The sequence below is a fragment of the Sorghum bicolor genome, chromosome 8 (genome assembly GCF_000003195.3).
Source record: "Sorghum bicolor cultivar BTx623 chromosome 8, Sorghum_bicolor_NCBIv3, whole genome shotgun sequence".
Taxonomy (NCBI): domain Eukaryota; kingdom Viridiplantae; phylum Streptophyta; class Magnoliopsida; order Poales; family Poaceae; genus Sorghum; species Sorghum bicolor.
In genome coordinates this window covers 56,469,881-56,483,135 of record NC_012877.2, presented here as the reverse complement: position 1 = coordinate 56,483,135, position 13,255 = coordinate 56,469,881, and the positions used below count along the sequence as shown (strand labels likewise).

Sequence of the window (13,255 nt, the reverse complement as noted above, 5' to 3'; positions counted from 1 at the left end):
GCCCCTCTGCTGGTGCTGCTGCCCCGTATTTATACACCACCAAAAGCCAAAATAAAGCGAAAGCGAGCTGGTCTGCTCTTGGTGCCTGCTGCTGCCTTGGCTTGGCGAGACCCAAGTGTTCGTTCTCTGGGGCCCACACCGAGCTGGTAGAATTATTGTGTTCTTATTATATATACGTGGATGGACGTACTCATCATCTGCTTAATTACGTGATTATATATGCAGAATGGGTTTGATTAGTCGTGCAAATGATAGTGAATTGGGATAACTTAGGGCCTGTTTGGTACAGCTCAGCTCACAACAGCTTCATGAGCTGTTGTGAGCTGTTTTTTTTGCCAAACACTTATTTCCAAAACAGCTTCATGGTGAAGCTGTTTTTTCCCTCCTCTCACAAATACATAAGTTGGATGAAGCTGAAAAAAAGTAGCTTATTGCAGCTTCTCTCTCATTTCTCTCTCTCAACTATGTATGAAATAGTTGGTGAAGCTATTTTGCCAAACACTTTTTTCCAAAACAGCTCAGCTTCATCTAGAAAGTTACTCATGAAGCTATTTTCTAAAAAAAACAACTTTACTAGGGAAGTTGAGCTGTGCCAAACAAGCTCTTATTATTGCGTTTTATAATGATGAGCAGTGGCTGAGAATGGGACGGATATTTTCGATATCTATCTGTCTCGAAAGGGTTTAAAGACTAAACGTTAATCCGTATATAAATCCATCCAAATTTGAGTAGTTATAGTCGGATTTCTGATATAACATCAAATAGATATTAATATCTGATGACACTATTGATCAGTATCCATCACGAATCTAATAACAACCACCCGTACTCTGAATTGGTCATATCCGATATAGCTGGAGAGCACGAGTCTAGTAATATATGGTAAGAGATTTTAGATTGTATAGTAAGACTGGAGTCCCCACTCCATCTTGAAATACGAAAGGATCAACAATACTTAGAAGGGGATGAATAGGTTGTTTTGAGAAAAATTCTTACAAAACTCAAAGCATCGACATCAGTAACTGAACTATTTTTTGGCTGATGCTGATATATATTGATGCAGATTTATATTGTTGTTGACTTCCGATTTTCACAGAAAGAGCTAGCTAAACTACATGAAATTCAACTTAGATTTTAGATCACCAAATTATCACACTTCCTTGAGGTTTGGTGAAGGTGTTGGTGCTCTACTCGCTGCAGGTTATTTTAGCGGCTGCAGCAGCCATGGCTGCAATAAATCAATTGCTATCTACTGTAGCTACAACTAAAAATAGTTGCAGCCAAAAAAAAGCTATAGTGAGCAGGATGAAAACAAAACCACTACTAATAAAAGCAATCATAACAACAATAAGCACGCGAGATACAAGAATTTATCATGAGGTTTGGCAAACCACAAAGGAATGCCTACGAATCCATTGTTAAGGTGAACACAAAGGTCGAAGTCTATTTCACCTCCTATCCTCTCTCAAGTGACCACAAGGTTTAACTTGAACTTCCCACTGGATCAAAACGAGTAGTACAAACCTGTGCTTGCCACAAGGCTTGGGAGCTCCTAGAGAATGCCTGGCTAGTAATGGACAAAGCCCAAAAGTAACAAATGCGAACCACACTGACTTGGCAAAAAAAAATCTAGTTCACAAGAGTGGGTCTCAACTTTTCTATCAATTTCCCTTCACTCCTTGCAAGATCTAGCTTCGGAAGCAAAGGGGAGGAGGCATCGGACTTTGAATGTTCAAGAGGTTGTTTGTCTTAGGTTGGTCACGATGAATGAAGTGGGTGATGCTTGGGAGGAGAGAGGATTCATATTTATAGTCTGCTCCTCCAACTACCATTTTCTATTAACATCGTCAAAAGTTTCAACCAATTGTTGATCAACCTTTGTTGGCCACTTCTGACACAAGGGCCAACTTTCAAACTTTTGTGTAGAACACAAAACATTGGAACTTCCAATCCACATTAGAACTTCCGACGTGTCGGAAGCCTGGCAACTTCCAAAGAATGCACTGACCGGGATTGCACAAATCAATGAGACTTTCGATGCCCATTAGAACTTTTGAAGATGCAGATGTTTCTAAACATACTCCACACACTCTTGTGATGATTGTGTATCTCTCAATTGATTTTAGTTTATTATTGAACACTTTGTCTTCTCCAAGCCAAAGTGAATTGCATTCTTCTTTATAGTGTGGCATTTCCTAAACTCAATTTCAAAATATAAAATAGTTCAAACCTTCATTGAGTCGAACTCCTTTTCCCTTTAGGAATTGAGGATTTCATAATTCATTATCCAAGAGGACTAACATCTGCATGTGATTCTCATCAACTCGGCTAGATATTCCCTAAATTGCTTTGTCATTACAACAAAACCCACATAGGGGGCAAATGCACTTACAAAATATCTTGAATTTTTGGTTGTTTACTCCCTCCATCCACATTTAACTTCACATCTGAGGTTCAAAAAAAATCTCCAAATAAAAGGTCTCGATGGCATCCGAAGCTACCAGACTGGGACTGCCGATGGCTGCAACCTGTACTATAGGCGTGCAAATAAAAAATGTGAACTTGCCAGAGTGCTCCTATCCACACGTTTCAATCCCATTTGAGCAGAGGCAAAAAAGAAGAAGAAGAAGAAAGGAAACGAAAAAATCCCAACTGTACGATGCCAGTGATGTGAGCCCCACTTTTAGAGGTAGAATTGTAATTTCACATGTACAGTATCTTTCTCATTTGAATCCTATATGTGAAGTTAATTGTGGATGGAGGGAGTAAGTCAAGCTATCATAAGTTTGACCAAGCTTTTGGAAAAAGTATTAACACACATAAAAATAGATGTAAATTCTAAAATACATTTCATAATGTATCTAGTGAAACCCATTTGTACTGTAAATATTATTATTCTTTTATATAAACCTCATCAAACTTATGAAGGTCTAACTTAGGACAACTAAAAATTCCTTATATTTCATGGTCGAGAGGGTAAGTATTTGGTGCAGACATAGAGATCAGGTTTCATTATTTAAATTATGGTTAACTATTTTTTTGCTATTTTTTCTTCAATATTGAGCTTAAATAACCTTCCACTGACCCATGCTGCCTACCCAATTCATGTCTAGGATTGGCCCCTCTTGATGAGCCTTCATGGCTAATGCTAAAGTTGTAATCAAGGATTACATTCCAAAGAAAACAATTATGATTTGCGTAGCCATAGCATTGCATATGATTAAATTGAAAAACAATTGTGACACTGACATTAAGCTAGGGAAGTAGTCCATGATAGGAAACTAATGATTTACATACCTTGCCAATGACACAAAAACTATGACCAAAGAAATTGATCGACTGCTCATGTTGATGATAGCTCTTTGTGCCAACATTGAGTGAAAGGATAATAGCAACAAAAGGGGTGCAGTCGACGATCCCAAAATTTAAAGCAACAATCTCAATCTATCAAAAAAAACACTTCACCCAGTTACATGTTAAGACCCTAGAACCAGGAAAGAACACACTAAAAATGGTCCTTAGGGTCATCACATTAAGCCAACTCAATACACTAATAGAGATGTCCTTAGTTGTGGAAAGTAAAGCCCTAAACTAAGAGCACACTACCATGGAAACCCTAGAGATTATATATTGCACACACAAGCACAAAGAAAAATCAAGGCATGAATTAAACGCAAGTAAAGAGTGGACAAAAGGTATAACTAGATTTTCATGTGGTATCAAGGTGTTGGTACCCGTCGCCCCTAATCCACAATGATGTACCCACTAAGGATTAAACAAACTTGAACAAATCACCAAGACTCAAGATCCAATAATAAGAGTATCCCTTTCCCAACTCTAGAATGGTGGATCCCAAACTATGTACATACATGTCACTAAGGCTTGTAAGGCTCAAACAAGATCACCAAGAGCACAAGAATCTACCTCCAACCAATAAGACCATCTAGGTGCAACTATTCACTTAGGCTAACAAGAAAGAGCGGCCCGCACTTATCAAATGAAGACCTAGATCTCGAGATAGGCGCGTGTGACTCTCAAACTCTTCTCTCTTGAACTTACACAATGTGACTAGCCTTCTCAGGTGCCAAGAGACCCCAACTTGACCTTACACTAATGAAAGCGTTAGTGGGACATATCATGCATATAAATCTTAAGATGGAGTAGTTTTTTATATTAATAGTGGTGGAAGTGAGTATTTTAGAAGAATATACCGGTGTACCTTATGATATTATCTATGTTGAAAGATACATGTAATTAACTTACTATTAGATTTTTACACTATAGGTTATTTCTAACAATAACATATAGGTGGGTAATTTAGCAGTTACAATCGTTGATGCAGACATTGTCAAGCATGGAAAAATAGGCGAGGAGTGAGTCGTGGAGCATAGGACATCGGCACACCGCTCATAATTAGAACAAGTGAAAGGAGAACAGAATGAGGCAAATGTCCACAGACCATCAATTTTGATGAAGTGATAAGAATCATCGACAGAGAAGTCGCAAAAAGAGAACAGGCAAACTAGTGATATAAAAAGTGCATAATTCTAACATTTGCAGTGGATGATGGATGACCAGACAAGGCTAACTATCGTCGTCCCTGGAAATTCTAAAAGAAAAAGGAAAGTGGCATGTAGTATGAGGTATAATTTTATCACTCTGATTTTCGCAACTAGATATAGATAGGCTGCCTCCAGTTACTTTTATTAAATAGCGTTTCGGGTAGCAAAATGAAACCATGGAAATCGACATGCTCATTGCTTTATGCATATATGTATACATGGTCTCCATAGTGAGCCACATCGTGCATATAAAGTTTGAGCTAGTATTAGCAATGGAGGAGTGTGATTTAGAAGCATATATAGATATACATATACCTTAGGATATTATTATTTATGTTGATAGATGCATGTAATTTGAAATTAGTGTTTTACATTTAGATCATTTTAATAGGAAAATTTCAAAACACTTATGTCCAGATAATCCTCTAGACTATCATCATTTGATTTGGTTTTCTCCCCTCAATTATTTCAATTAGTCTAGTTTACCCCACAACAAGATTAGTCTTTTTTGTTTGTCCACATTTCAAATTGATTTTAAATTTCAAAGTTTTTTTATGGGATAGCTAGCATGATAATTTATTTTTAAAAATATGTCATAAATTTTATTCTTATTTTTCACAGGTTAGGACAAATTATAAACTAACACTAGAAATATAAATTATATTGTATTAAACATAATGATATTTATTTTATAAAAAAATAATTTATGGTGTTCACTATCACCTAACAAATTTTTAAATTAAAATTCAACTTATACGTAGAGAAATGAAAAGAACAAATCTTGATAAGGGATAAATTAATTAGAGTAAATGAAATAGTAAAGAGGAGTAATAAACCAACTAAATGTTAATTCAGACGCCGGCGGGATAATGAGTCGTGGATAAAGATGGCAATTTTTACCTGAAACCCAATGGGTAATTACCTCATTAGGTTAAGGGTATAGCTATTTTTTTAACCATCGGTAAGATAATGAGAAAAAAGCTTTACCCAGCGAGTAAAGCGGGTAAGGATATGAGACTGCATTGCCCATACCCGTTAACCCATGGGTAATTTTAACCCGATTCAATAAGTTAGAATCATAGGCCAAAATCACCGTACACAACCTAAGCCCAATAAAAATCATATATAATGTTATCAAACCCTAGGCCCTCACCTTAGTACCTCACCCATCCGCTCCCTCTCCTTTTCCCTATCTCCTTGAGGCGACCACACACCACGGGAACTTGTGAATTTTGCCACTTATTATCTAGTAATGATGGATTTATCTATTAGATTACTTGATCAGGTGTTCATGGAGCTTGTATATTTGATGGTTTTATTAATGACTTGTGATGCTTTAGCTGAAATAGAATCGCGCCCCTGACCGTTCCCGCGAAGTCTTTGCAACGGCTTGGAAGCCTGAAATATTTAAATATGTATTTATTTTTTTCAAATATTTTTGGAATCATGGGTAAAGATAACCCATGGGTTACCCGTACCCGCGTAGGTAAGGGTATGGGAAAAAATCTCTTACCTGTGCACGGGTATGGGTAAATTAGTGAGTAAAATATTTTCTCATGGTAAGAGTATGGGTAGTATATAACCAGCGAGTAATTACCCATTGCCATCTTTAGTCGTGGAACTTAGGACACCGGCACACCGCTCTTACAACTAGTGAAAGGAAAACAGGCAATGAGGCAAATGTCTAGGGGGCGAGCCTAGCATTATTCAAGGGTATTCAACTGAAGTTCTGAAACCCATTATTTTGGTCAAAGAAAATTATGCATCTATTGGCCTTGTTTAGTTCCCAAAAAAATTTGCAAAAAGTTTCAGATTCTCCATCACATCAAATCTTAGGTACATGCATAAAGCATTAAATATAGATAAAAATAATAACTAATTGCACAGTTTGACTGTAATTTACAAGACGAATCTTTTGAGCCTAGTTAATCCATGATTGGACAATATTTATCAAATACAAACACAATGTTCATTTTGCAAAATTTGTTGGAACTAAACAAGGCCTAAGTTCTCAAAAAAAATTACAAATTTTTCAGATTCCGTGTCTCATCAAATCTTGCACATGTATGGAGCATTAAATATAAATAAAAGAAGAAACTAATTGCAATTTGCGAGACGAATCTTTTGAGCCTAGTTAGTTCATTATCGGACCATATTTGTCAAATACAAACTAAAATGCTATAGCATCCATTTTGCAAAAAAAAATGGAACCAAACAAAGCCATTATATAAATGCATGTGTATTAAAAAACAAAAAAATATAGGTATTCATGAATTGAGCCTAAAACAAACAGGTACTCTCGTCTTTTCCATTCGCATTGGCCCAACAAGGCCTAGTGGACCCATTTCTTCCAATTCGGGAACTCCCTATCGCTCGCCCGAAAACTAAAATTTTTTTAACATTTCCTTTTCTATCGAATCTTACGGTATATGCATGAAGCATTAAATATTTTTTGAAGACATCTTTTTTAGATTACACAGTATAATGAAAATAAAAACTAATTACACAATTTGTCTGTAAATCGCGAGATAAATGTTTTAAGCCTAGTTACTCCATAATTGGATAGTGTTTATCAAATAAAACAAAAGTGCTACAGTGTCAAAATCCCAAAAATTTTCGGATCTGGCCTTGTTTACTTCCACCCCAAAACCCAAAATTTTTCAAGATTCTCCACCACATCGAATCTTTAAAGGTATGCATAGAGTATTAAATATAGACGAAAATAAAAACTAATTGCACACTTTGGTCAGAATTGACAAGACGAATCTTTTAAATATATTTAATCTATGGTTGAACAATAATTACCACAAACAAACGAAAGTGGTACAGTATTGTGATTTTTTTTTAGGAACTAAACACGGCCAGGCCATGTGCTGACTCCAGTCCACTCGGCATTTCACCGCTTGTGTTTCTCCTCCGGATTCCTGTTCCAAAATCCAAACGCTAGGGGCCCAACTGTCTCCATCACAAATCTTATGGCATATATATGGATCAATAAATACAGATAAAAAATAAATAATCACATAATTTATCTATAATAGAATGATTTTTTTAGAACTAAACATGGTCTTATATAGAGTACTCCCTTCATCAACGAAAAAATTAATTTCTAGAGTTATCCTAAATTAAATTTTTTAAATTTTAACTAATTTTTTAGAAAAAAAAATGCTTAAGATTTATAATGTTAAACTAGTATTAGTAGATTTATTATAGAATATATTTTTATAAGATACTTATTTTATGTCATGGATGTTATTATTTTTTTTTGTATAAAGTTAGTCAAACTTTAGAAAGTTTAATTGACATGGTTTTTATGAATTGATTCTTTTATAGACAAAGAGAGTAGAATACTAGTCTAACATCATTCTATTATATATGAAAAGTAAAAGGGTAGCGAACAAACAAGAAAAGCCGAGGTGTCGGCATCACAGATATTCCGGCGGCCCCCTACCCAACGTACCCGGGGAGCGTCACCAAGCACTCGCAACGCCGCCGGGAAGGGCAGTGCCGGAATATCTGTCAGCGCGTGTATCTTGGCGCTGAAGACTCCTCTCCCCTCCCCTATCCCTCCCGTCCAACCAGCCCAGGCGCGGTCAAAGATGGCCAACCAACATGTGACACGACGCCGACGCGATGCGGACCACGAGGGCCCCAGCAGCCCAAGTGCTTTGCCCGGGTGCCGGGGCTATATCGGCCAAGGAAATATAGCACTTTCCCCCTGTGTCCTGCCACGCATTCAGCTCACAATGGCCATGGCCGGCCTCGCATGCTTCCAGGCCAAGGAAAACCACCGCCTGCTATAGAGCAGACAGACAGAGCACGATAGGTCATTAAGCTCCTGCTAGCAGCTATGGTAAAGCAGCGTTTGGCAGTTTGATATTTGTAACTCACTATGAAATTTAAAAAGTATCACAAATTAGTCTCTAATTATGTTTTTAGTTTTATAAATAGTTATATTTAGTACTATGACCAGGTGTTAAAAAACAGGCCGAACTAAAGAGGATCTAGCAAGAAGACAAAACCCACCGAAAATATCTTTAAGAAATCTAAGAGACGAAAAAAAATCAAAACAATACACAGAAGCAAATACCGAACCAGAATAATACCGTAGTATTACTTAACGCTTGCCACGATAACATTGTTCACCAACCAACCGACCATCACGAGGTCCAAAAATTAATTAACCACCACCACAAAAAGTTCCAACCAACCACAGATAAACATTACTAAAATAACGCGGACACGCCACGACGACGACGATAACTCGCAAGCTGCCACCCACTAGCGCAACCTGCAGACCTGACAACGAACCGCTTAGTCGACCTCCTCGATCTTGGGGCCAGGGCCGCCGCTGCCCGCGGGTGCGTCCTCGTCCATGCCGCCGGCGCCGCCCATGTCGGCGCCCGCGCCCTGGTACATCTTGGCGATGATGGGGTTGCACAGCGACTCGAGCTCCTTCATCTTGTCCTCGAACTCGTCCGCCTCGGCGAGCTGGTTGGCGTCCAGCCACGAGATGGCCGCGTCGATGGCGTCCTCGATCTTCTTCTTGTCGTCGCCGGCCAGCTTGGACGCGATCTTCTCGTCCTTGATCGTGTTGCGCATGTTGTAGGCGTAGTTCTCCAGCGAGTTCTTGGCCTCCACCTTCTTCTTGTGCTCCTCGTCCTCCGACTTGTACTTCTCCGCGTCCTGCACCATCTTCTCGATCTCCTCCTTGGACAGACGGCCCTTGTCGTTGGTGATGGTGATCTTGTTCTTCTGCCCGGTCGTCTTGTCCTCGGCCGAGACGTTCAGGATGCCGTTGGCGTCGATGTCGAAGCACACCGTGATCTGGGGCACACCACGGGGCGCAGGGGGGATGCCGGAGAGCTCGAACTTGCCCAGCAGGTTGTTGTCGCGGGTCCGTGTCCTCTCGCCCTCGTACACCTGGATCAGGACACCAGGCTGGTTGTCCGAGTAGGTGGAGAACACCTGCTCCTTCTTGGTGGGGATGGTGGTGTTCCTCGGGATCAGCACGGTCATCACTCCTCCGGCGGTCTCCAGGCCAAGGGAGAGAGGGGTGACGTCCAGCAGAAGCAGGTCCTGCACCTTCTCGTTGCCCTCGCCGCTCAGGATGGCGGCCTGGACAGCGGCACCGTAGGCGACGGCCTCATCGGGGTTGATGTTCTTGCACAGCTCCTTGCCGTTGAAGAAGTCCTGGAGCAGCTGCTGCACCCTGGGGATACGGGTGGAGCCACCAACAAGGACAACGTCGTGCACGCTGCTCTTGTCCATCTTGGCATCCCTCAGGCACTTCTCCACGGGCTCCATGCACTTCCTGAACAGGTCCATGTTGAGCTCCTCAAACCTGGCACGGGTGATGGTGGAGTAGAAGTCGATGCCCTCGTACAGAGAGTCGATCTCAATGGTGGTCTGAGCAGTGGAAGATAGAGTCCTCTTCGCCCTCTCACAAGCAGTCCTCAGCCTCCTGAGAGCCCTCGGGTTGCCAGTGATGTCCTTCTTGTTCTTCCTCTTGAACTCCTGGACGAAGTGGTTCACCATCCTGTTGTCAAAGTCCTCACCACCCAGATGGGTGTCACCAGCTGTGGCCTTGACCTCAAAGATGCCTTCCTCAATGGTGAGGAGGGAGACATCGAAGGTACCACCTCCAAGGTCAAAGATGAGGACATTCTTCTCGCCAACACTGGTTGCCTTCTTGTCAAGACCATAGGCGATAGCAGCAGCAGTTGGCTCATTGATGATACGGAGGACGTTGAGGCCAGCAATCACCCCAGCATCCTTTGTGGCCTGCCTCTGTGAGTCGTTGAAGTAGGCAGGGACTGTGACAACAGCATTCTTGATCGTGCTGCCAAGGTAAGCTTCAGCGATCTCACGCATCTTGATGAGAACCATAGAGGAGATCTCCTCAGCTGCAAACTGCTTCTCCTCACCCTTGTGCTGGACAACAATCATTGGCTTCTCACCAGGCCCAGAAATGACCTTGAAGGGCCAGAGCTTGATATCACTCTGGACAGAAGCATCAGAGAACCTCCTGCCGATGAGCCGCTTGGCATCTGCATCCAAAAGAAAATCATGTCAGAACTGAATTCCAATACCATACAACTTGAAATGTAATACAATTCAACCTTTTGTTAATGTCAACAAACATAAACTTCAGTCAAGATAACACTAGCATTAAGGTCAGTCAACTGAGGTTACTTATAACTAATTAAAAAAACAACACCAGTTTTCAGTCAAGATGACACTAGCATAAAGGTCAGTCAAGTGAACTCCAATAGTAATCTGACTGAATTGAGAACCTAATTACACCTAGCTAGCTAGGTAAGAAAAAACTCAGTTTTTCAGTCATGATCATTAACACAATCAGAAGATGTAAACGGGCATATAGTAACTGGAAGCTCATAAATGAGCAACCAGTGTCGCAAGATCCGTTCCCCCTTGTTTTCTGCCATGTTTCGAGACACACAATCACAAAAAATGACTGTGAGTCAGATACCAAATGGCATAGATTGCAACAAATTACACTAGAAAACACAATGAATGCAATAAAACACAAATTTGCAATGCAATCTCAGCCGAAAGATGGTGATTTTTGTTGTAATAATCACAGGGATTCAGGAAATGGGTATTCTTGCATCACAGATTGCACATAAAAAATACAGCAAACAACAAATAACTATTTAGACTTCAGGGAACTACTGCTGACTTTCAAGATACTATAAAACTAGCTGAAGTTTACAGTAAAAATAAAATGTTAAAAGAGAGATCAGATGGTAGTGCATGATGTGATCATCACAATGAATGCAGATATCTCCTATGGTATGACTTCATCACTTCTCCCATTAAAATTGAACTACAGCGTGAAGGTTCCTAATCAAATAAACGTCAACCAGACCTGATCAAAATATAAGAGCAATAAATAGCAGTACAACATTTTTAAAAGCTGCCAATCAAAGCAATGCTTGATGTGCAGAGGTGCCAACTACCAATCATAAAAGCTACAATCTAGGTAGCCAATAGTTCTAGTAAAGGGAATAGACAAAAGCAATGAGAGATCAGATGGTGATGCATGATGTTGTCATCATAAAGAATGCAGATATCTCGTGTGGATATAATCTCATCACTTCCCCCATTACTTAAACCAAAAGGAAACTAAAAACAGATCCAAATATCATCTTCTAGTTAAGTTTTTTATCTTCAAAAATTATCTTGAAATGGCAGAAAGAGAGGAAAAAACTAACACAAAATCAAAGAAAAATCAGAACAAACTCTTGATCTGCAGTTTCAGATTGAAAACCACAAAAGCTATGATAACATAGCTTTCCATCACTGGTATCAGTGGAATAAAGCGCTTGGGGTAATTGTTTCATCATCAATCTGCCAGCTCAAGAGTAGACAAATAGTACTACAGAACCATCCAATCAGTAAATTTTAGCACCAAGTATGTGCTAAAAATGAACAGATCTAACACTACAAAAAGCAGACCAGCATCAGACTGCACGGATCTACTTAAAAAACATGTGTAAAATTCCATGCCAAGTAATATAACAATATGCAGTCAGGCTGGCAGACTACAGTCTTACAAACTAGCTGATCTCGGTGCCAAGAGACCAGATCGGACGAACAGAGACAGATCTGAGTCCAGCAAGAGTGAAAATAACTATGCAACTACTACGAACAGCCACAATCGCTTTCAGATCCAGGCCATCTAAACAAAAACAAAGCTAAACTTAATGGATCTGAGCAACCTTTTGACGACATTAAATTAAACAAAACAAATCAAGGCACTAACGTAGATCCAGCTAAGCTCCAGTACATCATTCAGACAACCACTAATCGCGGTAAACAAAACGGATCTGAGCACTAATCGCGTTAAACAAAACGGATCTGAGCTGGAACAGGAGTAAGTAGAGCAGAGATCGAGGGTGTGCTCACCAAAGACGGTGTTGATGGGGTTCATGGCGACCTGGTTCTTGGCCGCATCTCCGATGAGGCGCTCGGAGTCGGTGAAGGCGACGTACGAGGGCGTGGTGCGGTTCCCCTGGTCGTTGGCGATGATCTCGACACGGTCGTGCTGCCACACGCCGACGCACGAGTAGGTCGTGCCGAGGTCGATGCCGATCGCCGGCCCGTCTCCCTTGCCGGCCATCTCTTCTCGCTCTCAGCGGTTTGCGGTCTCGCGGAGGACGGGAGGGGATTGGCGGCGGCGGCGGCTTGGGTGAGGGAGCAGGGGGGACTAGGGTTTCGAGAGGGAGAGGGACGGACGAGGGGAGGTGACGCTTTATAGGGGCCAGAGGGCGCGTCAGCGCGTGGGCTGCGGGTGTTCTAGAATGTTCCGGGGCGCGTCGTGGGGAGATCCCAGCCGTTGAGATGCGATCGTGCGGTCCAGGACGCGTGGCGGTGTCCTTTCCTTTCTGGGTTGCTTTCACGTGAGTAACTAAAAGAAATCATTGACGGCGGGATGGGCTGTGATCAGATCTCGGCCCAAGTCACGTACCATAAGTGGGCTTGAAGGCCCGATTAGAACCAGCCCATGAAGATAGACATCCTCCCTAATAAAAGCCGCGAGCAAACCAGTTTTCCTGCGTCGTTTAGCATAGCTCTGGCCTCTGGCTCCAAGGTTAATTGAGATAGCTCTGGCTCCGAGGTTAATTGAGGTCTTCTTTAGTTTGTCAAAAATTTTGAATTTGGCTATT

At 41.0% G+C, this 13,255-nt stretch overlaps 1 protein-coding gene across 1 annotated transcript; it reads right to left on the bottom strand.

Moving 5' to 3' along the window:
- Positions 8,650 to 12,824, bottom strand: LOC8074234 (probable mediator of RNA polymerase II transcription subunit 37c). Its single transcript, XM_002442308.2, has 2 exons — positions 12,495 to 12,824; positions 8,650 to 10,612 (listed from the first exon to the last, which is right to left on the bottom strand). Exons 1-2 carry the CDS (start codon positions 12,706 to 12,708, stop codon positions 8,877 to 8,879), a joined length of 1,950 nt encoding a protein of 649 aa, XP_002442353.1. The 5' UTR covers positions 12,709 to 12,824; the 3' UTR covers positions 8,650 to 8,876.